The sequence below is a fragment of the Thunnus thynnus genome, chromosome 20 (assembly GCF_963924715.1).
Source record: "Thunnus thynnus chromosome 20, fThuThy2.1, whole genome shotgun sequence".
NCBI lineage: Eukaryota > Metazoa > Chordata > Actinopteri > Scombriformes > Scombridae > Thunnus > Thunnus thynnus.
This window is the reverse complement of record NC_089536.1, coordinates 20,600,531-20,627,802: the sequence shown is the minus strand read 5'-3', so window position 1 is coordinate 20,627,802 and position 27,272 is coordinate 20,600,531. Positions and strand designations below refer to the sequence as shown.

At 39.3% G+C, this 27,272-nt stretch overlaps 1 protein-coding gene and 1 long non-coding RNA gene across 5 annotated transcripts; one reads left to right on the top strand and one right to left on the bottom strand.

The window, feature by feature from the left end:
* The first annotated feature begins 794 nt into the window (after window positions 1-794).
* frmpd2 (FERM and PDZ domain containing 2) lies at window positions 795-21,565 on the top strand. Of its 4 annotated transcripts, XM_067576638.1 has the most exons (31): window positions 795-2,017; window positions 4,989-5,113; window positions 5,377-5,540; window positions 5,726-5,791; window positions 5,894-6,073; window positions 6,203-6,278; window positions 6,377-6,464; window positions 6,727-6,883; window positions 7,126-7,197; window positions 8,328-8,502; window positions 8,631-8,766; window positions 8,876-9,014; window positions 9,797-9,949; window positions 10,028-10,213; window positions 10,397-10,556; window positions 10,755-10,953; window positions 11,301-11,401; window positions 11,671-11,751; window positions 12,098-12,205; window positions 12,935-13,051; window positions 13,231-13,406; window positions 13,731-13,829; window positions 14,976-15,069; window positions 15,672-15,757; window positions 16,001-16,178; window positions 18,272-18,486; window positions 19,361-19,427; window positions 19,511-19,723; window positions 19,858-19,934; window positions 20,514-20,619; window positions 21,357-21,565. In XM_067576638.1, the coding sequence occupies exons 2-28, from the start codon at window positions 4,993-4,995 to the stop codon at window positions 19,546-19,548; spliced, it is 3,432 nt and encodes a 1,143-aa protein (XP_067432739.1). In that variant the 5' UTR covers window positions 795-2,017; window positions 4,989-4,992; the 3' UTR covers window positions 19,549-19,723; window positions 19,858-19,934; window positions 20,514-20,619; window positions 21,357-21,565. The 4 variants fall into 4 exon arrangements, with proteins under 4 accessions (XP_067432739.1, XP_067432737.1, XP_067432741.1 ...); XM_067576636.1 differs by lacking the exon at window positions 795-2,017 and having other exon boundaries at window positions 3,193-5,113; XM_067576640.1 differs by lacking the exons at window positions 795-2,017; window positions 19,361-19,427; window positions 19,511-19,723; ... (1 more) ...; window positions 20,514-20,619; window positions 21,357-21,565 and having other exon boundaries at window positions 3,193-5,113; window positions 16,379-18,382.
* A 79-nt stretch (window positions 21,566-21,644) lies between these two features.
* Window positions 21,645-26,448, bottom strand: LOC137172299 (uncharacterized). The gene is made up of 3 exons (XR_010924933.1): window positions 26,297-26,448; window positions 22,590-22,646; window positions 21,645-22,213 (listed from the first exon to the last, which is right to left on the bottom strand). It is a non-coding gene; the product is annotated as an uncharacterized lncRNA (long non-coding RNA).
* Window positions 26,449-27,272: the final 824 nt, after the last annotated feature.

Below are 27,272 nucleotides of genomic sequence, written 5' to 3'. Positions count from 1 at the left end.
TTTGAAACGCATGTAGCCTGTAAATCATTCAAATTAATGTAGTATATCAGATTTTGAATGCCCACATAGGCTGGTTTGATATTGTCTCACTGCAGTGCCAGCCACATTAATAAAGCTGAGTTACCATATTTCAAATACAATGATCAGCACAGGCACTGCATTTGGCAGCTGGACTAGTTACTGATTAATATTTTAAACAGAAACATACCATAAACTTGTAAAATACTACTCATTGTTAAAGATTAAACCAGTGGTTACCAATGTTTTTGGCTTGTGACCCCTTACAAAAAAACAGTTTCTACTTGCCTTTATACTTTTTTTAAATCAAAACATTTCCCCCCTAAACTTCTCAGATGGTTTGATTTAAATATCTGTTCAAGGCTCAAATAGGTACAATTATGTTATTTCACCCCCCAAAAAAGCATTATTAGGATTAAAGAAAATTCTCAAAAGTGAGTGTAAATTTGTGAACCAGAACCTTGTTTTTATGTGTGTTTCCTACTCCATTAATTGTCTCATGAACCACCAGATTTATCTTATGACCCTTTAGAGGGGTCATGACTCTTAGGTTGAGAACATTTTATAACTATAAAAACAATATAATATAATATATCAGTCACAGGGGCCACATTTTTACCTGAACAAGCACTTTTACTTTTGATAGCATATTTTGCTGGTAATACTTCTGTACCTTTACTTAAGTAGGATTTTAAATATAGAATTTCTATATAATTTTATTTGTACTTTTAGTTAAGTAAAGAAACTGAGTATTTCTTCCACCACTGATGTTTCATTTAGGGTTACGTCACTGATACAGATGATATCTGTGCACCAGTTTTTGAGGAATCAGATAAGCATACTAGAGTTGAATGTGTTTATGCATGATGATAGGTGTCAAATTTGACAATGAAGAAAGTTTGAGCCCATTTGAGAAGAAGGTGACAAGCAGGCCTTTAAATGTTCTACAGGTCGGATCCTTAATATTGGGCTGAACGGGACAGAGGCGTAAAGCTGGACTAAATTAAGTTAATTAAGCTACAAAACATCTCTAGATGATGTGGCTGACCCTGCCAGGTGAGAATGCGGACAAGAAAACCTATTAAATTGCAGATAATTGGAACACAATTTTTTAACCTTTTTATGCACATAACAGAAAGAAAGCAGAAACAACATCCAAGATACTGTGACTTTGGAGATTTTATGTTCTTTATACCACATTTCAGAGGTCAAATGTCACTTTTTACTTCCCTTCACCATTGTACTTTTTTACTTTGCATGTTTTTTAATGGAAACAAACACCAAGGGAGCTCATGAAAGGATATAAAAGGCCTAGTTTACCTAAAACGTACTGTTTACATGTTAATGCATCAATGTTACATTACATCAATATCAATTCTTCAGATGATCCATCCACAGATTCATTCTTAATTACATTTGACATTCAATATGGCACTTTTATTTACTTTTACACAAGTGAAAATCTTCATGACAGAGGGGCATAAGCCTGTAGCATGTTCTATAATATCTATTTAATCTCAGAGCGGCATGTATTAGTCGATCACCTGTGTGGTAATCTATGTAAGGGACTAATAGAAAGTGGGACAATTAATGTGTCACTTGTGGTTGAAACATCAGATTAACACAGTGCCGCCTGCAATGGATTGGTCCTTTGCTGCCCCATCTGCCGTTAGCTTGCCCTGCAAATCCAATTATGTTCTTATGTCTCCAGGCTAAAAATAGTTGAAAATGACGGAAAACACAGAAAGAACACGTCATTAGTTGCGAGCCCGGAGGAAACCTATGTTATGGAGCTGATGTGTCTTTTCTGTGGAGACAATTGATCCGTCATGAGGAAATGACAGTATGTGACGGGCTGCCATGACAGACAGAAACACCCGGACGAGGGAGAGGGGGGTAGAATGGCAGCAGGGAATGCATAAGAGGAAGGATTAGATTCAAAGAGGCGGATGTCTGAAGGAACTTAAGAGGAATCTCTTCAGATACCGGATGAAATAAGGTAGGTCACATTACATGTAAAAAAAAAAAAAACAAGTTGTAATGTTTGTGGTGTGAATATTACTCATCAAACCACCTGTAGGCCTTGAGATAGATGCTTACAGACACAGTGCTGGCTGTTGTACGACTCCACTCAGGTACAGAATGAGCTATTAGAACTATATTTATTACCATTGAGAAGAATGGCTTTTTCTTCTTTATTATTTATATATATATATATATATATATCAACTGGGGACTGGGATCAACAATATAAGGATTGATCTGAGATAACTTAGAGGGTGCCATTGTGCAAGGCTTCAAAGCCATCTCTCTCTCTCTCTCTCTCTCTCACACACACACGCACACACACTGAGTAAGAAGGCAAATGAAAAAGAGCTGTGTGTACTCTTTCTTTCTCTCGTTCTCTTGATAAATGAAAGTATTTATCAAGTCAACATGTGTTTGGTTGCTCAATTCCCAACTGAAATCATTGTCAGATGTTTTGTGTGAAGGGAGTGGCAGTGGAGCGTGATACAAACATAGATACTTTGTGTGTGGAATGAGTTATGTTATGATTTAGTTGAAGGATTTTTTTCTTTTTTTCTACCAGGACTTTATAAGCCGACCAAAAATCATGTTTCTTCATCAGTTTTGGTCATTTTTCTACTATGATTTAAGGTGTTTAAGCAAGAACTTTAAACATCAGTTATCATTGGACAGTCATTTCAAATCAGCTGTTACAATTTGGTATAATCATTTGTATTTATATGTTCGCTAATGTGATTATTTGTGACTATAGCAGCTACTATGTCAACAGGTCAGCTATGGTCATCTCGCTTGAATTAAATCAAAGTACACATAACCTGATTAACAGAGCTGGGTTACTTGGCAATCTATCGAATTACTGCGTCATGTCTGGATTCTCCTTGTCAGGGTTTCACTGTGTTCATGTGTCAGAATTAACTGGATGCAAAGCAGCATTTCTATACTGAGTCTAAACATCAGAACGGAAAGTTGTAGTGAAAATTGTTAATTCTATTAAAGTAAATTAAAGACATAAAACCATCAGTGCAAAAAAGGACAATAAACACCAACAACATTCTTCCATTTTCCTCCTCTTATCCTCAGAGAAGTGATAAGACAGTTATAATAAGATGCTTCCTGGAGGCTACAGCACCAGCATCCGTACGTTAATCTCATCATCAAACAAATAATGAAAACTCAGATTACTAAAACCAATGTAAACACCTCATGGTAATCTGGTTATTCTCAGCAGCTTTCATCTAATGCCAATGCCATCAGTGTCGCTAGCTGCAGCAAACCTCAGTGGCCTCATGTTGCAAAAATATCCTCAGTCAGATTTTCTCCTCTACAACATGGAAGTGATCATTTGTCCAAGATCATGAAAGCTTTACCTCAATTTGCCCTCTTGGAAGATCAGCACCTTCCTCCTGCTTCATGCCATAAAGTAATCCTACAGTTTCAAATTCGACCCAGTTGCAAAATGTAGTTTGATGACATGTAGGTGTGTACATGCAGGTGGACTCTGACAGTTTCTTCTCAGTGATGGTATTTGTGTATGCTGATTTATGCTAATTCTTACATGAACCATTCAAAAATACACTAAATGCTTGCTAGTAGTGGTGTCAGTGCAGCTTACTGAGACTACTGGCATACATGCATCTCTTAACCTCATAACAGCTTATAATGCCAACTATTTTTATCCTGTGTCAGATAATTACAGAGAAAAAGGATCAGTGAGAAACAGTAATGGCTGAGGCAACTGACTGAAGAACAAGTGTAGAAAGTGTGCACCCATGCCATACTTAAAACATATATTTTGTTTCATACAGAAGCTAGGAAGTCCCACCCAACTCACCCACAAGTTTTCTCAGTTCTGAAAGAAATAGCTGAGTAATACATCCTTATGTATTCTCTTCATTTAACAAGCCTTACTTGAGCAATATCTGAAATGCTCTTTACAACTTTTTCCACTTAAAACCAGACAAAAATAAGGACTTATTAAGAATGTCCCTAACTAATTTAAGAGTATCTAATACTAATAATATATTTGTAGAATTGTGAGATAATACATAGTGATGACATAAAATGTCCAACACGCATGAATTACAGTCCTTGGTTTCACCTGAACTAATGATGTTTTGTCACCAGTATACCGGATATTTTCAATTACCGGAAGCCTCTCAAGGTAACTTACCATTTCAGAAATCCCTCAACGTAAGCACATAAGTGCTTTAATACTGCTCAACACCAGGCCTAACCACCAGACTCTAAACTGGTGCGAGATTCTGTATGAAACCTTAAAAAAACTGATCATCAAACAAAAGACTTAATATACAAGTGTATCATTGTTTCTCTTTTTGCAGTCTTTGAAAACTAAAACTGTGTCATGTTGGCATCTTTCAGTCATTCATCTGGATTAATCAATTGAAAAAGAAAATCTAATAAGTCCTTACATCACATAGAAGCTCTCCATTCAACAGGTTTATATGTGCAACAATTACTTCGTATGTGAAGCAATTAACCGAAGTGTTGGATTTGTTTCCAATTAGATCTAATTCCACTATACTCTAAGCTTGTCTGTCTGAAACTCCGACCTCTGACCTTTAAACGCTCACTGTGTCTTACTTCTAGTGTTCTTGTCCATGAGGGGATTCAGCCTCTTTGTTGAGAAATGACACTGTAAGGCATCTGTTCAGTTGCCACCAGACCTCATATTATTTCCCTGAACAAGTTCCTGTCAAGTCAATCTATGAAAATCAAAGAATCAGGTCTTTTTTCTGGAGCAGCCAACTTCTTCAACTTCTTTCCTTTGTAGTTTATAATTATATCTAAAACTCAAATCAACACAGACATCTGACAGGACAGATTATAGAGCATTAGCTTACATTTATCCTGTTACTGGTGTTCCTTTACTGGAAAGGTCTGCAGCTCTGCATGTATGTCTCTGTCGTGTGTGTGTTTCCCAGCAGGATGGGTACGTTTGTGACCCTGGCAGAGGTGCTGGAGGCCCGGGGTTCACCGCTGGATGAGGATGAGGTGTGGTGTCTGCTGCTCGCCACCACTGAGGCCTTACTGGACATTTCTAAAAAAGGTAACCGACCACACAGCGACACCCGTTTCCTCCCAGTTCCACCTGTTATTTGGCTACATGGCTCTTTTCTTCGGCAGCATTTAACCTCTTGTTCCCACTGGACCCTCCCCCCATTGCGCTTAAGAGAGCTTAATTCAAGAAAACATGCTGCCTACTTGATAACCCTAATGTCTTTCACCAAAATATGCTCTCCCTAAATGGCAAACTTATCAAATCCTTCGAGTTGGTAAATGTCACCGGTTTCTGTTCTGCTCTCTGTTTAGGTTCAGGTAACATGTGCAGTGTGCTCAGCCCGGGCTCGGTGCTACTGTCAGCCAATGGGAGTCTGGCCTTTAAGAGCTGTGCCCGATATGAAGATGTGGCCTCCTTCACAGCTCCCGAGGTCCAGCAGGGCCACGCTGCCTCCACCAGGACTGCAGCTGAAAAGGTTGTAAAAACAAAAAATCATCTGTAGATCTTCGGTAGAATATGGAGATTATATGTATGTGCCCTGATTTGTAATTATTCCCGTGATTGTGTGTGATTTAACATTTAAATCACATTCCCAAAGACAATAGAACTTTAGCTAGAATGCTAATATCTGACTCATTTTCTGTCTCTACTGTCCATCAGATGCTTGTGTACTCCCTGGGGATGACTCTTTATTGGTGCATTGATTATCAGCTACCTCAAAACCAGGTATTTTGCACCCTCTCTGTCTCCTACCTCACATTCGAATCTCTCAAACGCATTCTCAGTGCTTGCTCTTCATCCGTTTTGCCGTCTTCCTGTTCTTCCCAGCCGGTCCAGCTGAGCGCAGAGCTGGAGGGTTTGCTGCTGAGCATGTGCGAGGATGTAGTGGTGAGGCGGACTGACCTGCTGACAGTACTAGAGACCTGTGAACTGCACCACAAGACCTTGATGCTGCCTCCGGCGGAGCGGCTCGTCAGGCAGCTGGTGGAGGATGTCTACCGAAACTCAGTGAGTGGGCACTGGATGGGATGTGTGTGGAGGGTTGATTTCAGCTGGTTAGGTTTGATGATTTTTGGTTTTGCTTTAACTGATGACTTCCTGCTTGTTTCCTTGAGCTGGACAGTGATCTTTTTGCAGGTTGATCATGTGTCCATGGCGGAAAATGGATCGCAGCTGACAGATCGCAGTCAGATGATCAGAGACAGATTACACAGTAAGATCCCTTTTGGTCAGATTCAAAACACAGACAGAGAAAAAGTTTTTAGATGTTTTATCAAGGCAAATATGAAAGTATTACAATATGTTTTTCAGGAGGATCTTTTAGCAACTCAACGTGGGCACTGAAGAAGAAGATCTCCAGGACGTTCTCAGGAGCGTCCTATCCATCTGAGCCCATCGGGTATGAAATTATATGTGTTTACTTCAGAATGAATGAAATTCAAATCATACGTATTGTTGGTTAAATGATTAAAACAATGGGGGAAAGAAAACAGAACAAGAAAAGAGACAGAAATTGTGCAGGGAAGACAAAACCACCACAGGAGGCAATCCCAGACTACTGCCATCAAACGCTTCATGTCTGATTGGCAAGCTATCATCTCATGAGTGACAGATCTCGCTTCCCATCAGACTGAGAACTGAAAACTCATTTTTTTCTCCAGGATTCCCCCGGGAGGTCGACACAGGGAGAGTTATGGCAGCTGGCAGCAGCTGAACCGCAACCCCTGTAGTCCGTACATGGACGGCAGTCGACAAACCAACTCCAGATCCCTCACACAGTTTGAGTCCACTATGAGTCTGAATGAGAAGAAAATCAAGGTGAGTCAGATTACTATGTTATATTACATTACATGTTGGTGGTATTTACAAATTTTATGAAATTTGATTTTTATTCTCCAGTGGTAGCCATTGTTTCCATTTGTACAGTTCCTCTTTGAACATGCGGTACTTGTGGCAAATTGATGTATTTTAAAGCAAGTTACAAAGCAAATTCCTCATCACAGTTTTCATCAAAAATTTATGATGGAGGCAGTTTTCATTTGCCTTGTCTTCTGTTGCAGGACATGGGTCCTGAGTTTATCAGAATGTTAGATGAGCCACTGGTTGTCTTGGAGCTGCCTGGATCCATCTTGGTGAGTTGTTGAAAAAAGAAATAAAATCCTGTGATTATGACTTTTACAGTAGTTAAAAGGGGCAGTCTGGTCTTGTCTTAGATGCTTAAAGTTACACTGTGGAGTTTCTGACCACTAGTAGTGCTGTGGAGCAATGTATTTATGAATGGTTCCCGGATTTGTTTGTATCATGCACATGCACGAGGATGGACACGTAACATGACAGTTGGCAGCAGTATTGCACCAAGAAACATTCAAAAAAAAGTTAGTTACAAAAGTTAGTTAAAAAAAAGTGAATCCATTAAACTAGAAATTCAGTTAACAATTATTTTCATCATCAATTTATCTGCAGATTATTTTCTTGATTAATTGTGGTCTTTAAAATATGGGAAAAAAATAGCATTCAAAATTACTCAGAGCCCACAGTCAATTTGCTTGTTTTGTCCAAAGGCTAAAGAGTTTAAATTCATATGGCAAAGAAAAAACCAGCAAATCATCACGTTTTAGAGGCTGAAATCAGAGCATATTTGGCATTTTTGCTTGAATAATGACTGACACTATTAGTCGATTATAGTTGCAGATTAATTTTCTGTTGATCAACTAATCATTGCAGCTCTACATTCAACATGCTTGTTAGACCTCAAGGGTCCACACAATGACAACAAATGTTTTTACAAACCAATGTCCATGGATAATTAAGGAGAAATCTGACAACTTTTTAAGAACAGTGGCCAAGTTTTTCCAATTACACAAACTTAATTAAACAGTAACTGAACACCTCGATAAAATCTGCTCATCTCTAGTGGTTTAATGTTCACCTTGCTGCACTGATGTAAAGGTGTGTCAGTTCACTGCGACATCCCTCTGCCCACATCCATCATTGCTGCTAATCTTGATGTTTCAGAGAATGATAGCACTGTAGTACAACTTACTTGAAGTAACACCTGTCCTAAACAAACATCTGTTGAGTTTTGCCACACCACAATCAAACACAAAACTGTGTTGAATAAAAATTGTACTTTGCAAGTACACCTCACCAGGTTCCCAACCGTATTATGCTTATTAATCCCCACATTTCCCTCCCATTTTTTAAAATGAATTTACAACAGTATTGTCACTCTGTCTCCCATTGTTTGTTCTCTCCGTTGCAGTCAAAGAAAGGCAAATCTCAAACCACACAGAGAGAGCTGAGTGTGGTGATGCCAAACGGTCAAACCATCCTGGTGAAATGTGAGGTGAAATCCCGAGGAGGAGACGTCTTTGACATGATAGTGGCTCACTCCAACCTAATGGAACATTTCTACTTCGGCCTGGCTTACATTGATGGTAAAGAAGCAGAGAGGTTTCAAAATGATGTGTCAGTGAGCGAGTCAGTGGATGCGGTGTAGTTAATAATTCATACAATATTATCCCATGGTATGTGTCAACTCACATCTTCTCTCTTCTCTGGTCAGATAATGAGTTTTTCTTTGTGGATAACGACACCAAGATTTCCAAAGTTGCTCCAGATAGCTGGAAGAAAGTGCCTACATCCACCTTTGTCCTTTTCTTCAGGGTCAAATTCTTTGTCAATGACATTTCTCTTCTTTTGTAAGTATCTTTCTTTCTTCTTTCATTACCAAAAGAACTAGTCCTCGGTTACAAAATAAGTGCGGAAATCATCCAGAATCCTTCAAATATTTGCTCCTCTCTCTATCAGGCACAAACAGACCCGCCATCAGTACTACCTCCAGCTCAGGAAAGACCTTTTGGAGGACAGGCTGTCCTGCCATGAGGAGACTGCTCTGTACCTGGGAGCTCTGGCCCTGCAGGCGGAGTATGGAGACTGCATGCCTGAGGTTGTGCACCTGAAGCTATTTTAACTAAATGTATAGTTTTAAGGAATAGTCACCATATGGGTTGAAAAAGTAATTTAGCATTGCACTTCCATAATGTTGGATGACTCACGAGAGAAAGATTTTCAAAAAGGATGGTCAAAATCGATGTAGCAGGAGCAGAGAAATCCTGACTTTTTGTACAAACACTGAATCCTACATTTCCCATAATGCATCCAACTAGCATCGTTCCCTGGAACCTCCCTGCCTGACATCTTTCAAACTTCACGCCCACAGTTTTTTAGTCAGTCTGTCTGTTATAAATGTTTAATCTACAAACCTTACTTAACCCTGATAACATCACTGTGACATCATCAGGATTATTTTCTCAGATTTGACCACCATAAAAGACATTATTATTACTATAGTTCCCCTTTAAAGGCAACAACACAAATAACTGTTGTTGAGTAGAATGTAATTGTATAATTACTGGAAACAAATGTGTCCATGTTGGAGACTTAGTGGCTGCGTCTATTTCATATTATTGGTGATTGATGATGATGATTAAATGCTACTGTATCTTTAAGACTACATTTCTCATAAATCCTGTTGCTTTTTGCCACAAAAAAGATGTTACCACTTCTCTCTATCTCCTTGTGTGCATTTGTTTTCTCTCTTAAAGCAGAATTGAGATTCTCCATTAAAATGTTACAGGTTACACCTTTAAAAACATGCTGATGTATTCTATATGAATACATTGATTTGATTCTATTAATAAAATACTTAAATCTACTTAATGTTTTTAGGTGTACGGTAGGAACTACTACCGCCCTGACCAGTATGTCTCCAAGAGTGTGATGGAGAGACGTGCCTTGCCTTATGTTCAAGGGGAGCTGCTACGGCTTCACACCAACAATGCTCAGATGCTCACCGATGAATCGGAGCTGGAGTTCCTCAAGGTAGCAAAATAGTCAATTTTGATCATAAAAATCAATATCTAGTGATGTGCCGTAGGCTTGATATTTCTCTCCCTGTAGGTGTGTCAGCAGTTGCCTGAATACGGAGTGTTGTTCTACCAAGTGACGCGTGACAAAAAGCCTTTAGAAGGAGAGATTATCCTCGGGGTTTGTGCCAAAGGAGTCATCGTCTACGAGGTTAAAGGTGGCTGCCGATCCACCAGTCAGGCTTTCTACTGGAGGGAGACAGCGACCATTTCCTCAAATGTAAGTGGAATAATGGGACGGGCTTTGTCGGTTCACAGGTAGTTCTGGACGAAATACATACCAAGAAATTCAAATCAAATTGATGCCAAAACTAAAATCTGAAACTACTGGTTTGTAATGACATTGGATATTTCTCTGTGTTCCTTTTTATCCCCTAAAACTCTTTCCTTGATGTTCCTACAGAGGCGCAAATTTGTAATAGAGAGCCGGGGCAGCAAGAAGAAGCACACCTTCATCACAGAGAGGTCGAAGATAGCCAAATACCTGTGTAACCTCTGTTCATCCCAGCACAAGTTTAACAATGAAATGAACTCTCGCCAGCTCAGCCACAGCCTGGTCTCAGGTCAGTTATTGCACCAATTACAATTGCCAAAACCTATTTTTGAGATGTACAACTCCACAAGAATTGTTGCAGTTTTCTGTGGACTTCTTGTCTCTTTCTGCCTCTGAGAAGAAAAGACAAAATCAAAACCTACCCTACAGTTTGGTGTTTTTTTGCTAACAATTTTAATCACTCAAGAGAACTTTCTTTTCCCTTCAGAGGAGAACATTGTGCAGTATGCAGCGGTCTGCCGTGCTCAGAGCAGCCAGCTCAAGTCTTACTCATGTTCTGAGACACCGCAAGATGACAGTGGTCTGACCACACCTCAGGACGAGTCCTTGAACAAGCTGTGTGACGATGTCACAGCCAGGATTGAGGCCCGCATCAAACAGCAGCGCCAGAGCCTCAATGAGCACAGGTACATTAGTCATCAGTTCTCATATATCCCCATATTCCCCACATTTCACATGAAATCTGTCGTTTTTGGCACAATTAAACTGCAGTAAAGGTGAAGGAGCATCTAGTCTTGCATTTCAGAAGTACATTAGTGTAATGCCACTGATGGCTACTAGATGCAGGCTCCAAAAAATCCCTGGCTCCAACTGACTCTCATTCCAGACTTTACATGAGTTAAAGCCAAGCCTCTGAGGCTAGCTCATGCTATCAAAAGCATTGGTTAGAAGAGAACATGTTGATGCTTTCATTAAGTGACAGCAGATAGAATTGTGTTTTTTTATTGACTTTGTTCATGTGTATCTTCTGCAGCACCTGCTCCAGCAGTCAGCGCAGCAGCACTGGTATGCGTTCCCCAGCCTGCTCTCAGAAGAGCGGATCTGAAGCCCACTCCAGCTCCCCAGCAGCCAGAGGTACGACCAACTATTCTGCTCACCTTCTCTGACTGAAGGCCTGCATATGCAATGTAAAACTACAGGTCCACTAATCAACAAATGGCTTCCCAAAGGCATTTTAGTTCTTTGCTCTACTACTTGACTGTAACCCTGGTGACAGCTGAACATTTTTGTGGTCATCAGATTTCATTATTAGTACATTGTGCCTGCATCGTTTAAGAAAAAAGGCAAGACTACATTTCATATCAGTTAATGTTTATGCGATATTGTACCTCTTTGTCTCACAGAAACCCCAACTAAACAGGGATCATCGTCTGAGAGAGAAGTCATATGCATTTCTTTAAAGAAAGACCCGAAGCTTGGCCTGGGTAAGCTGATGCCACTTAATTACAAACACTAAGACAGGGCTGTTTTAATGCAGATATTATGTTTGATGAGCTAGTGCAGTTTTGTGCACATTCATACAACTGTTTGCATTTAAGTGGTGTTTCCTGGTGGAAAAACTTAATGACATGTTTAAGGAAAAATCAATGCTTTAGATGGATTTTTTTAGCTTAACAGAATGGAAATGATTGTTAATGGCTTCCTTTCTGAGCAAAAAGACAAACAGGATTAACAAACAGGAAGGGATATGAAAGGAAACCAATGCATTAAGGAAGGTTCTCCCTCCATTTGAAAAGTATTTTTACTTCTCTGTGGTTTGTGTCCATCCAGGTATAGTGATAGTGGGAGAGGATACAGTGGGGCGTTATGACTTGGGGATTTTTGTTGCCTCCATTGTGCCTGGTGGACCTGCTGACAAGGATGGACGAATACGGACAGGTAAAGAATCACATTGACAGTTTTACTTTATTATTGGCTGTTATTAACTTACAGATATAATGGTATCTGTGTATATGTTGGCTGACAAGTAAGAAATTATGGAACAGAAATGCCCAAATAGGATTGTGGCCATTTAGAAAAAGTGTCTCCATTATATAGTTTGTCCACCAGAGAGCACAGACAGGTTGATTTTTCAACTATACAATGTCCTGTTTAGTATCTGTATGAAGATTATTTATGTTTTTAAAAATTAGCATCAGCTGATATATCTTTATTGGATTTTTTAAAATTTCAAATATCAGTATCGGCCTCAAAAATCCAGTATGTAGTATGACTGAAGTTTGTTCATTCCTTTGCCAAATAGAAATCAAACTTTGTCCTCATCAGCCAATAATCAAGTAAATATAGTTAGCTATAGTTAACTGAGAGACATGACTTTGAGTGGGGGTGGGGGTGCATATTTAGGTTATTTTTTCAGTTTTTCAGCATTTAGAAAGGCTTGTAAATTTGAGGTATGTGGATTCAGTATCAATACTAGTGCTCATTTTGTTAATCTGTCATTTTAATTACTTTCTTTTGGAAATTTGAAGCAAACTCCTCATGTATGTTGAATTATCTGAAGATTAGTAGATTAGGGTCACATGTGAGGTTAAGAGTTGGGGATGTAGGTCTCCACCGCTACACTGTCACTGGACACCAGCACCATTTCACTGTGACCTTTGCCTTCAGGCGGTCGTCTGATCTCTCTGAACCACATCAGCCTGGAGGGCGTCACCTTCAGTGAGGCAGCAGAGGTCATGCAGAGCAGCCCTGAGGAGGTGCAGCTCATTATCTCACAGCCAAAAGGTGCTCTGTGTGTGTGTTGTTACTGAATTTCTGTGAGAATAATGTGGTTGTGACCCTAGAACTCCTCTACACATCTGCTACTCAACTAATGCACCTGTTACAAATCAGTAAAATGTAAAAAAAAAAGTAGTATAACACTTACTAAATCACAGACTCAAATCTGTCATTTTTATCCCCAGTCCACCTCAGTCCCAACAGTGTGCGGTCTCCTGTGTTGAGGAATCACGAGTCACATACCTCACCGACAGACGGCAGATCAGGAGACAACAACCTGGACGAGATCGTCTCGGTCATGATGACACCGAAGACCAGCAACAGGCTACATGTCCCCCCAGAAGTACGCGTCAGTGCACAGGTAGAATCCTAACAGCTCAGGTGTTTTTGTAATTATTTTAATGACGTTTAAGACCCCATATAGGTGGTCACATGAATATCAGTTATATTGTACTGTACCTCCTACATAAGTCTTTTTCTTTATCCTGTCAAATATTATTAACTTACAATTCTTGTCACTACTGTGGTAATTTTGTACTTCGGGACAGTAAATATCTGATCTGTTGTCTCTTCAATACTGCCAATAGTCTGGATACATGGATGGATTAGTGTGTAGGTGTGTACGCAGTCAGACAGACAGAGACAGCGTTGAACTGAATGTTGTTACTGTCCATGTTGGTTTCAGGATGATTGCCCACAGTCTCCTTCTATGAACAATGTGAGGCCGGACGAGATCACTGTGGCACTCAGGAAAATATCAGGAAGTCTGGGCATCAGCATCTCAGTGAGTAACCCACACAAATCAATCTAATAAATCTGACTTCCATGTAAAATCTTCAGTTGGAGTTAAAAACTACTGTGTCCTTTGATGGTCTACACAGTTTCAGATGCTTTCCACCATCACAAGAATAACATTTTTTGGGGAAAAGATGAATCATGTATCTGTTTTTAGCATAAAAATAATCAATTTTACAAATGTTGAACATGGTGATTACACAACATATTCTTTTAATCCAAAAGCAGTGGTTTTGGCATCAGCCTGCAAAACCCTGTATCCGTCTAACTAATGTGTCCTCAACTACATGTAAGAATTTGATTGAAAACATTTACACTGAACAGTCAGGGAGGGTAATTAGTGCAGCAAGTCATCTCCAGCAGTAGGTCACAAAGTCTCTTTCACGCGATCTGATCTGTGGTCTGACAAGATTAGAGACTGAGAGAAATGTTGGTCCAGTTTATCTTACTCACACTGCTCACTACTGCATCATGAGCTGCTTTTCAGTTTCAGTGTCAGTATTCATTTACTTAAGTAAAAGTAAAAATACATTCAAAATTGTCCTAAGTAAAAGTAAATAAATATTATCTGCTAAATGCACTTTAGTGTCAAAAGTTAAAGTACTAATTACTAAATACTCTTACAAAGAAGAATACACCAGCAAAATGAATTTTTACTACCTGAAAACCCAAAGGTTTTAGCTATTATTGGGTTATGATTAATCTATAATGCCTTAATATATTATTTAATATCAATAAATCCATTACTTACAACTTTTAAACCCTTTATCAGGTATGCTTCATTGGAAAATGGTTCCAAGCATTTTAATGTTGAAGCTAGTTGAGGTAGAACCAATTTATACCACTTTGTATACTGTTGGTTAGTTTAATCTATAACAATGCATCACATTTTATGAGATTATTATATGTTTTGTAATCTGCAAAGTAACTAGTCATTTTAGATGCCAGATAAATGTAGCGGAGTAGTAAAGTAGAAGGAAATTGAAACACCACTGACTGGAACAAATATTGCATTAAACATGACTGTCTTAATCTAAATATATTAAAGCCCTTTTTTCCCACCTCAACGGCAGTATTTCACAGATACGTTCTGAATGAAAGTTGAACTAAAAAGACTTTGTCATGAATTGTTCAGGGAGGTGTCGACACAAACCTTCCAAATGGAGGAATCTACATCAAGAGCCTCGTTCCAGGAGGGGCTGCTGAGAGAGATGGGCGACTACATACAGGTATCACAACGAAATATCACATCCAATAATGCCAAGAAAGAAACCCTATAAGTGTACATAAAGCCTCAGTTATTCCCCCAGTGGACCAAGGGAAACAAAATCAACTAACAAGCTTCAGTATGAATTATGACTACAATATTACACCTTACATTCAGATGAAAAAAAAACATTAAAAAAGCAGAAAAACAATGTAGGGTACACCTTATGTTGGTTAATAGGCACATCATCTAGGTCTAAAGTTCACGTACACACACAGAGCAACAGTTGAAAAATTTAATTATCGCATCCATCCAAAGAGCATAAACACATTTCATGCGTGTCAGGATTAATTGGCAGAAACAAAACAATAATTCATATCATTGTTTTCAACAGCTTCCCCAGAGCCATAACTGTTCCAATAGTGTCAACAAACAACGCTTCATTTAACACTTAATCACTACAATTCCACACTTATTAAGACTGGAAATTTTGTCGACATTTTGGAATTTAGCTGACACTTCCAAAGCACAAAGCCAACAGTAGAAATGAGACAAAACACTTAAAGTAGAGGGAGAAAATATGAGTGTAAAATATCATTTATCTGTCTGTTTGTCCTGTTACAGATGACAGACTGTTGGAGGTGGATGGGATTAGTTTTCAAGGTTTCACCTACCAGCAGGCTGTGGAGTGTCTGACTAAAACTGGGGAGGTAAAGAACAACATTTGACTGACGATTAGACACAAAAGATGACCTATTTCTCCTAGTGGTGACCTTCTTTGCAACTCCTAACTTGCCAACCACACCCTTCCATTACCCCTTTTATTTTTTCTTCTTCTGTTTTTTTCTTCATTCCTTTCTTGTCCTCTCCTGTTCTTCCCTCACCATCACTCACATCTTCTCTGTGCTTTCTTACAATTTCTTACCATTCCCCCCCATTTTCCTCTCCTCCAGGTGGTAACCATGGTGGTGGAGAGGGAGTTGATACACCTGCCCAGAGTTTCTCTAAGTGCAGACACTGGCAGCATCAGTCCACCTACCAGCCAAGTGAGGCTCAACAAGTCCTCGTCCACTAATACTCCTCCACAAACGGCCCCTGACCGGCCCACGGACTACAGCTTTTCTACTAACGGTAGGAGACCTCAGCTCAGGTTCAGACCTACTGAATCAAGCACAAACAATGCATGTAATAGTCTCAACAAAAAAAAACAAAACAAAACAAAGCTCAGATTCTCCTTTTGGAAACTTCTCAGAAGTATTTGCGGCTGTGTGAGTATGACAGCATTCGTGCTCATGCAATCTTCCCATAATGAATGAAAATTTTGCCAATAGATTGATCTGCAGTTCCCTCAGAGAGACAGAAGATAATGTCACAAAACCTCACACTGCTGAGGAAAAACCTGCGTGAGAGAACCTGCCGTCTAAGCTGTTTTGTGCTTTAATAGCCGACCAGGCGGCCAGGCTAGTCTGACTGCATGAAGGTGAACTTTCACACACTTCCTCTTCTTCATCCTGATCTTCCTTTGCTGACCCTGACCTTCCTCTTCTTATCCCCCTGGCCTCTCTTATCCTCTGGCCTGTCCTTCTATATCTGTCATCTTCCCTCTCTCCTCTCTCTGAAGATCAAACAGGTAGATCACTCATTTTAACATAATACAGAGACAGTTTCATCCATTTTATCCATCCATTAGAAGTTAACATCATGAGAAGTGGTTAGTTTTTCTCAAAGTGGTGTAATAATTGATTTTTGCTCTTACCTTTAATTATGTCTACAACAGGCTGAGGAGGACATGCAAGTAATGATTTCTTTATTTTGAATTTAAAATGAGTATTTTTTATCTTCACATGAAAAAAACATTTTCCAGTGATGACAAAATGTAGATTTAGTGAACAAAAGAATCTGGTTTGCTCATATTTTCAACTGGCAAATGTTGTAATCAAAAAAACTATGTAGGCCTACTTACCCTTTTAAAATCATCCCTTACCAGTAGTCAACACTGACTGTGCTCTAGTCAAAACACTGTAAAATGAGGCCAACTGTTTCCTGCTTGTAAGGAATATTTTGACATTTTGTGAAATTTGCTTTCTTGCTATCAGTTAGCTTAGAAGATTATACCAAATATGGTAAACATGAAGCTACAGCTAACAGCTGGTTAGCTTAATTTAGCATAAAGACCAGAAACAGGGAAACGGCAAGCCTGGCTCCATCCAAAGGTAACAAAATCTACGAGCATCCCTAAAGCTCACTAATAAACATGTTATATTCTGTACACAAATTAAGTTAAAAAATGGCAAGGTGAGATTTTATGGGGCTATGTAGTGAACTGATGATATATTCTGTAATTAGTGTTAATTAGTGAAATTTCGTCTTACTCTTGCAAGAAAGCAAATAAGCATATTCCCCAACATGTTTAATATTGCTTTAACTAAAGTGACAAAAAGGCCTTGTACACCTAAAAGAAGCAAAGTCAGCAAGCTACTGTAGTTCAGCAGACAACTCAAGCCTGCTGCTACTCCTTTGTAACATACTCCGCACCCTTTTCTATATGGCAGTGTAAACCCATTAATGGTCTACTCACAGGCACTGCTTTGCCAGTTGCCTCATTGCACACATTGCACACCTGAAAACTGTCCTGTAACCTTTGCACTCACTTGATGGCACTTCCGCTGCAATTTATATAGCATTTCATAAGCCCCACCCCCACCCTAGCATCCACCTGTAGGCTATGAGTCTCATTTTGTCAGGGATAGTTATTGTGGTCACTCCCCAATCCCAGCTGTGTTGACTTTGTTGTGTCCTTTTGGGGAGTGACAAGGTCAGGTCTTGATCTGCATAAAGTCTGCATTCACATAGTAATGCATTACATGTGATTTGGCTGACTGAGCTGTAAACTGTCACTTTTAGTTATCTATTTTAGGTTTTTTCTTTTTCAGTCTCATATGTTTGAAGCTTAGAAAAATAAATCTTATTATAATAAACATTGTATAATGAATTTTCTTATTAATTCACCTTCATTTTTTCCCTCTCTTCCCTTATTTTTATATTGTGCTCTACCCTTGTGTGCCATCTCTCTGCCTCCTCACAAATCTCAAACTTCCTCTTCCCTCCATTTGTCCCCATCCACCTTATCTTCTCCATTAAATTCAAATTCTGACCTCCCTACATCTGCTTCATTGTCCCGTTACGGACTCCATCCTCCATCCTCCCACTTCCAAAACATTCAGACAACACCCAGGAAGTGACTTTGACCAAGAGTGCCAACGGCCTGGGCTTCAGCTTCCTCATGTGTGAGCTGGATCCACCTACCCGGGACTTTGGCAGCCTCATCCGGATTAAGCAGCTTTTCCCTGGCCAACCGGCCCAGCAGAGCGGCAGGATCCAGGAGGGAGACGTACTTTTGGCCATCAATGGCCAGTCGCTCAAGGAGCTGTCTTATCCAGTATGTGCACATTTTAAATTTAAAAGTTTACCTTTAACTCATCCATATGTATTCATCTCTTGGTAATCCTTGATTTGTCCCACAATCAATTTAGTGGGCATGTGAATTTAATTCACCCTGGGAAATTTGTTCTTTTCATTTCATGATGTATTAGTTTGGTACATGACTGTGAGTTGAACTTATACAATCAGTCATATCTGATTAGGGTTGCAACTAACAATTATTTTCATTATTGACTCATCTGTTGATTGTTTTCTTGATTAATCCATTACTTGTTTGGTCTATAAAATGTCAGAAAATGGTGAAAAATGTCAATCACAGTTTCCCAAAGGCCAAGATGCAATCTAAAATGTCTAGTTTTGTCTGGGCCAACATTCCACAACCCAAAAATATTCAGTTTACTGTCATAGGAGACTAAAGAAACAAGAAAATATTCACATTTAAGAAGCTGGAACCAGACAGTTTTTGCATTTGAAAAAAAAATGTCTCAAAACAGTTATCAAAATAGTTTAATTTCACTCTATCGACATAGATAGAGATGATGTAGTTGAATGTGTAAGTATTGCAGGACTGATCAGTTCTGGTTCAATATTCTGACCACCATTTCACATGAATATGTATTTGTACTCCCATTTTAACATTTGGGATTGTTTTTCTTTAGTTTTATAGATTTTTACACCCTGACAGGAAAATCAGTTTATTGAGAGTAACCTGATGTTTATACATTTTCTGTCATTACTTGCCACAGAAAGTCTTTTCAATACATTTAAAATTATGGTACAAAATATCAGCTATCTGCAGCTTCAACCCCCCCCCCCAAGAAATAATGTTATCTGTATAAACACTTGTTCATAGTTGTCTTATCTTTCTGTAGAAGGTGCTAAAGCTGTTTAAGACTTCGCCCCCTGAGGTCCGACTGACTCTCTGTCGGCCTGCCCCAGGTATACACATACTTTTTTTGCATACGCTCACATATACACATTTGCACCCATTTCATTTCCTCACCTGTTTGTGTTTTCTGTAGGGATCCTTCCTTCCATTGATCAGTTTACTGGCACATGAGTGAGTTATACAGCGCCAACAACAGTGGACATTCAGTGGACATTCAGACTCAACACTGTGCTTCCTGATCAATCAGGAGCTGGTGATGGAGGGAGGCATGGGCGATATGAGCACTCCGATCAGCAAACAGGAGCATTAAGCTGATCTTATCAACAGACTCCAACACTACAGAAAGGTCAGTGATGTTTGTCAGTGTGACATGATGTGACTTGACTTGACACAACATGTCTTGATAACCAACCAGTGGGAGTTATATTCATTGTGTGTTGTCATATCTGATTGTATTTTCACCTTTTGTCATTGGAACAGACACCAGGGAGTGTGTTTAATAGTGTTGAACAGTCCAGAGGGATAAAATGATCTTTGCAATCACATCAAGCACTGCGGTGAGTCAGTCATGCTACATAACAAATCATGACACAACATACCACCCTTTCACATCATGTAGCATATTGTAATATGATATTACACAACATGCTGTGACTTGACATAATGTAGCTCAGTGTGACATAACAATGTAAGATGTAACACAACATGGCATGAAACATAACAAATATTACCAAAGGAATCAGATCCTCTCTCATGTTAGTTGTGGTCTTGCTAACAGGGACACACACACACAGAAGCATCTTGAATATACTCTTGAGCACAATTATGGGATAGAAAAAGTGCTCTGTTTTCTCAAACAGTATGTTTGTCACTGATGTTAGTCACTGCACTGAGTGATAACTTGATCCATCTGTGTTGTTCTATATCTTAATTGATTTTAGGAGAAAATTAATTGTGCAGAAGGATGGTTATGGTGTTAAACTAACATGAAATCCAAATGTAAAAATATATCTTTTATACTAAGCAAGGTATTAAGTGTGAAATATGTATGATTACATTCTGTAGACTTGAGATAAAATATCAGTCATGTTATATGAGGTTTTTACTATGAGCATGTTTTGTCTGTTTTCTTACAGTATCATACTGAAGAAAGAGATGTAACAGCAGACGGGTCGGAGGCTGAATGTGGGCTTCAGTGTGTGAAACCCTCAGGATTTGTGAAGAAAATAACCGGATGCAAAGGTGAATGACTGGATAATGAAAGAATATTAAACATACAGAATCTAGAGTTCATACTCAGCAGGAATTTTTCTCTTATTTACTCCTTCTTCTTTTTTTCTTTTATCTTACTTTACTGAAATTGGTTTTATCTGTTTTATTATGAAGTTTAATGATTTTATAATTTCTTGATTTTACTTTGCTGCCTTGTGTGCAATGAAGATGATTTGTAACTTGAGTTTTGAAAAGTTCTCGATAAAGATATTTTACTATCAGTAAACAAAACTGCAGCTGATTTTACTAAGTATTTCATTCTTTTGTAGATATAATTATGCAAATCAATGCAATTGGCTTTTCTATTTGTTTAAAAAAAAAAAAACGACATGTCTTGTTGATTCATGGTAATGAATCATACAGTCTTACTGTATTTATGGGCAGACACAGATTTTTTTTCCACATGAGCATCTCAAAGCTAATAACATTCTAGGTCGGTAGGCCAACAACAGAGGTTCTGCCTATAACCCTCATGGGATCCGTGATTTCACATAACCTACTGGTCGTAAGGGAACCCTAAACAACTTTTACTGCATTAGCTGTTCATCTGTTAGCCACAAGGTGGCAGCAGTTTACTACAAGTAATAAAACTTCCTCTGTGCTGCAAACAGTAATCATCAATGCTGATTCTTACTCCTCAGATAAGAGTATTTCTTATGGAAACAACAAGGAAACTAATAGTGTGATATTTTTTCTCTCCTTCACAGGAAATCAGCATGTTGTTGATACCAACAGAAGAAGAAAACTGAACTAAATTGTTAAAGATTTTTTTCTTTTTTTGCTATAAAGTTTGGCAAGGACTTAAAACACTACAGATATTCAGAATGCCAACAAAAAAAACTTTTATTGTATCTAGAAATGACAAAACAAAATGTGAATTTCTACATTATTAAAGAGGAATTTAACCTGCATAAAACTTTTCTATGTGTCTACAACTTCAACAAAAGTGTTCTGTTTCTGAGTCTCTACAAGTTCATTTAAGCTTACATTGTGTTCAGAAATACAATGAATACTAACCCTCATTATCTCACCAAAACAAATGTCATTAAACTGAGTCTGACCTGAATATGGATGATCCACCCCCAAACACTCATTTAGTATCTGGACAAACTGGACAGTACACATACACTCACTCACACACACACACACCTCCCTGGGTGAGGAGCCAGTAATGGCCCCTCATAAATAAGGGTTCCTGTATTTCGGTGAAACCCAGTAGTGCATCTGGATCCCATCAGAGCTTGTGTTCCCTTTGCAAATGATCCCAAATGTTTCTAATTATGCCAGTGGAGTCGGCACGAGGCTGTGTGAGTGCATGTGTGTGTGTGTGTTTTCGTGTGCATGTAATCGCCCTGACGGACATGCACACCCATACACTGGCCTCTGTTTATTCACGAACAGAGTAACAGAGATGGACAGCGTGGTCTTGACCTCTGCAGCCTCTGCTTAGGTCACTGCACGTGGTGATGACTGATGAGTGAAAGATGGGGTGGAGATGGATTTTCTCCACCCGTCTTCCCTGCTGACGCCGCTTTGTCCCTGCTGTTCTCAAGTGATTTCCAGCCTGGGAGGGTGGCAGATGAGATTTTAAGGGCAGCTGAGGTTGCAAGATGAGTTGTGAAATGTGCAAAAAATTAAAAAAATGTAAAATTATACAACCATATAGGGAGTCTGCAGTGAGAGCTGATAGTATCTGCTAATACTTCATCATACTTGGATCAATGCAATTTACATATTGTAAGCTAAGCATCATGTTTAATATATGTAGATTGTTTGAATATAAGGGCGTGAACGACCTTGTTCACAGTAGATTTAGCATACCAACTGCAAATGTGATTATTTGCATTTGCATGGTGTTGTTGCAACGTGACTGTACACACCAGGGAACATTTCATGAACTGTGAACAGAATTATAGTGGACTTTTTCTCTGGTACTTTACCATAGATGAATATGCTGGAATCAAGCCACTGATGACTGTGCCAAGTGTTGTGTGAGCCTGCAATGGAGAGCAACAAAAAGCATGGTTTTAAAAAACAAGCAACTGAGGTGGAGAAAAGAATAAAGGGATAGCAGTGACGTCCAGCTATCATTCCTCATCCGCTTGCTCGTTGACCGTTGTAATTAGAAGAGTTACTGTATCTGGAGGCAAGTGTTGCTAGCCAATCAAATGGCTACTTAAAGATTTCTAAAGTGATCTTATCAGTTTTTTGCAAAGCATTTTAGCATCTTTCAGATCATTGTTTCAGCTTTATTGTGAGTTGTTGCAAATGACTTGTCTCACTATCAGAATTTGGTCCATTTGGTCTGATAACATTTGGAAAGTCTGGAAGACCCACACCACTGAATTATTTTATCCTATTCAAGTTAGCAGAGGGCTAAACCAGAAGTAAGCCATCTTGTCCCTGAATGATGAAGAAGCCCATCTGACGTCACCACATCCCGCTTGGAGGTAGGTTAAACACGCTTTGACTCGACTTCGGAGACGGTCCATCTCAGGTGCAATTCGGCATGATTCGGCACATTTAAACTGGTAATAGAAATGCAAATCAATGCGGCAAACAACAGACCGACAAAGTTAGCGAGTACCTTAGCTGGTGGACATAACTGTAGCTGAGCGTTTAGCAGCTAAAGATACAGATATTTCCTTGATGGAAACCAAAAAAAGCTACAAGGAGAGTGAATATGAAATTTATTGGGTGGCCAGAAACACGACTCCAAATAAATGTTTATGTTGCTCCGTTCCTACTGCATGTTTGAATAGGAAGCTGTTTGCTAACATGTTGGCCATATCAACTTTAGAAGGTGATGTTGTGCTTACAGCTTGTTCTGCTGCCCCAAAGTGGCCAAAAAATCTATACTTAAAACTGCTTTATGGATAAACCTAACCAATTATTTCTTACTCTAGATGAGCTTTGCTTTTTGAAAAATGCAAAGTGCAACAATTTCCAACCCACAGACCGTTACATGGTTGTGTGTATTGTACACATTTACAAAGAACAGCATTTATATAGTCATTTGAACTCAAACCAGCCTGGTCTGGCTTTGTCTCTACCTTGATATAAGCAAGGAGAATGTGACATATGAGAATCTGGCTCCTAAAACCATAAAGGTTGCAGATATTTTCAGACTGTCTCCAAAACATGGATATGGATATGGATAAATACCTCTGTTGCAGAGTCAAATGCTGGAGCTCTGTGACCCCCAAAGTAACATAAAAACACCACCCAGACAAATGGGCACAGTTATGCAGTTTGGCAGGCTTCAGAGATCTCTCTCTGCATTACAAGGCATTCACAAAGATTCACATTTTCCACTGTAGCCACTGTGACGCACAGTCCTGTCCAGAGGCAGCAATGGATGCTGGGTGATTGCATGCGTTTGATGCCACCTCTCGCTCAGCTATTTCCCCCACTTAAATTGATTGTGCTAATGTGTAAAGTGGACTGCGACGATTAAGGGTAAGCCGTGTTGTTCTTGAGAAGGGCCTCAAATCCATTACCATGGCTGCAACCCCAAGCATCCAGCGACACAACTCTGGGCTTGGAAAAGGGCCTCCAGCTCTGTGTGAAACACGAAGGGGAAATCATCAAATGTGACTTATTACTGGCGAGTGGAAAAGGATATCCTAATTATAATTATATCCTGGCCAAAATGGGTCGATATTTAAAAATGAAAACAATGGTAATTGCGCATTTTGAGGGAGCAGTCGGCCAAAGAATTCCACATTTCTGAAAGAGTCAAAAAGGCAGCCGAGATTGAAAAGTTAATTGAGGAGACGTCAATGAAAAGGAAGCTGTTAAAAGAGAATAAAAGTTCAATACGTCGAATAGATGAATAGAGGATGAGAGAGTAAGTGGTTGTGTGTTCATATGTGCACACACACATACACTTTAAATGAGAGAATCAAAGGAAATAGTAGAGTTATACAGCAAGCTCATAATGTGTCAACATTGTTCAGTGTGGGAGGTCGCCCCAGGGGGACTTTGCCTAACACACAAGGGAGAAATTCAACTGCTCTTTCAGCGGAAATCCTCATCATACATCTCCACTGCTTTAGGGAAGCAAAACAACCTGACGAGAGGACCATGGAGCTGTGGTTGTCTCAGTCCATGAGGCGGAAAGGAGTGTGAAAGATTTACTCATTTTGACGACAGGAATCTGATACTTATGTGTCAAAACTAAAGAAAAAGAGATCAGTATTTAAACATTATTAAATGCTTAGTTTGGCATGTGTTTACTTCTCCATGGCACAAAATCACCATAATGTGTCTGCTGGAGAGGGATAAGGTTACTTATTCATGCCAAAGGTTCAGCGATTACTTCATTAGATGAGATTTACGGCTTTCCTACTCTCTTTGAAAAAAACCCCCAACTCTCCACTCGTTGGAATTTTAAGACACATTGACAGGACCCACCTATCCAGGGAAAGGTGACTTTAATGCGTCTCATGCATCTACTCTTTCTCAGCAACACCCTTAACACTTACACCCATTCACATCTGGGAGCCACATACTACAGCAATACTCTTCTGTTGCTGGCTGCTGAGTAACCTCCAAATAAAAGCTAAAGATTGAGTACATGTCGTGGTTGCACGGCAGGCTTCTCTCTGGCAGACTGCAAAATTCTCATCTTGATTGCAAACATTAAAAGCTGAATGTGTTCGCCACACTGCGGTAGCCTGTTTCCCTCGATTTCTGTTGCTAATGGGCTATGGTTGTTTAGTTAGTGAGCTAATTGACATGTTTGGGAGCAAGTTTGCTATATTCCAAAAGGAAAAAAAACAGCCACTTGGAACTTATTCCACTGCTGGGGTTCAAGAATTCTTGACACATATTTGTGTGGATCTTTGATAATGAGGCTCCGAGTGAGCAGTTGATTAAATTCAAGCTATTTTATTACAGCACAGACTGGAGGTACGTCTGATAGGCCAACATCAGCATCTTATGCAAGATTCTGCCTGCAGGAAGCCAGTGTGCGGGCGAGTGTTTGGGTGGGTTGAAGACCACATAGGCTGCTGATTTCTTGATGAGTTGGAGGGGGGCCTGCCTGCATAACAAGGCCAGTCTGATCTGAGATTATCAGGGGATCCTCAGTGACCACACCAATGTTTCTTGAAATCCTGGAGGATGAAACCATAACATCCTCCACTGAGATGGAGAGCTTAGAAAAAGGGTACAGTCTTTTGAATAATGGGATAAAGAGCAGTTCTTGGCTCAATTGAGCTTCAAATGGTCATTCTTTCTGTCAAGAGGCAATATCTGCCAGGCATGCCGGCAGTCCAGATGTGATCCAGAGGGAGGAAAAGAAAAGTGGAGAGTGGTTAGGACATTAGAATTATGTAAAGTTATGTGAAGATTTCAATAAATAATGTGTTGTAAGCTGGTTAGCTTGCTTGTTGACCAGCCAGTATGGTAAATGTCTAAAGGAAAAGCATTAAGCTAATTTTTGGTCCAAGAAACTATGCTATTTGACCCTGATCACTGATAAACCAATAACCTTATGGGTAAAGTTTAGCTATATGTTTTTAAAACAAAGATGTAAAGAATTAGCTCAATATTTGTTGATTCATCTTGTGACTTATAGAAAAAAGCATTTTATACACATATATGGTTCAGGTCTTTCAATAAAGACAATCATCATCCTTACCTTCGCTCGCTCAGACCCTTTTGGTTTGCTCATTCCACTGTAAGCTTGAGTCGCTCTTGGCAGGACAGCACAAATGGTCAGTATTCTTGAGTTCTTTTGATACCTTAAACCTGGTTTTTCAGCTCTCACTCAGCACCTTTTCCTGAAGAAAACCATCTGTGCAAAGGATCAAACAACCAAAAGGAAAGAGACTCAGGCACCCTGCAGCAGAGGTTAGACCAGGGCCTGATGTTCTGTATAGTTCAAGGCCAAGAATTTTGGTTATGGACTTAACAACGTGGGAGGAACGGCACTTGTAACAGACGTGGACAGAGGAGTGATGGGACTTTAATTTCCAGGAATCCTTTTACAGTGATGATAAGACCAGAAAGATGAGGTATTGTGCAACAAATTAAGTCCTTCTTCCAAAAATCTTAATGAGGCTTACATAAGGGGAAGGAGCTTAATGTTACCAACATTTGAATGGTTTCATTCCAAAACACTATTTATTTGGTAGTTTTTTTGAATTTTTGAGAAGTAAATGCTTTGAGATGACTCCTTATTTTAATACAAACCTCCAATTTGCTTGAAGCTGCACTAATCAATATCTTTACAAATAACAATGAATCACACGACTATGTGTAATGTGAAAGGTGTCACTCATAGTGACAATCCCACAGAAAATTATTACCTGAACCCACAGTTCCCCTCAGCCCTATGGAGCATCTTTCAGCTTATTGTTTTGGTTTTACTGCTGGGAACTTTACTGTTTTGGTTCATTCTCACAGCTTTTATTTCTAGTTGCAGCAGGCAGCTGTTTTCAACAAAAAAGCTGATCAACATCACCAAATGAAAAGTTAGTGAGTAGCTGGTGAACATAGTGGATGCAATTGTTTGCCAACACACTTACCACAACAACTTTATAGGGGAATAATTTCCAATGTTGTGTTTACAGCTTGTTCCGCTGACATTAAGTGGTTAAAAAATCAGTAAATGC

Excerpts from the sequence above, each read along its gene's own strand:
- frmpd2 (XM_067576636.1), top strand. The coding sequence starts at position 4,957 with ATGTATGTCTCTGTCGTGTGTGTGTTTCCCAGCAGGATGGGTACGTTT. Across the intron at positions 7,198-8,327 it reads AGCTGCCTGGATCCATCTTG|TCAAAGAAAGGCAAATCTCA; the intron begins GTGAGTTGTTGA and ends TCTCCGTTGCAG. Across the intron at positions 19,428-19,510 it reads TCTCTGTCGGCCTGCCCCAG|GGATCCTTCCTTCCATTGAT; the intron begins GTATACACATAC and ends TGTTTTCTGTAG.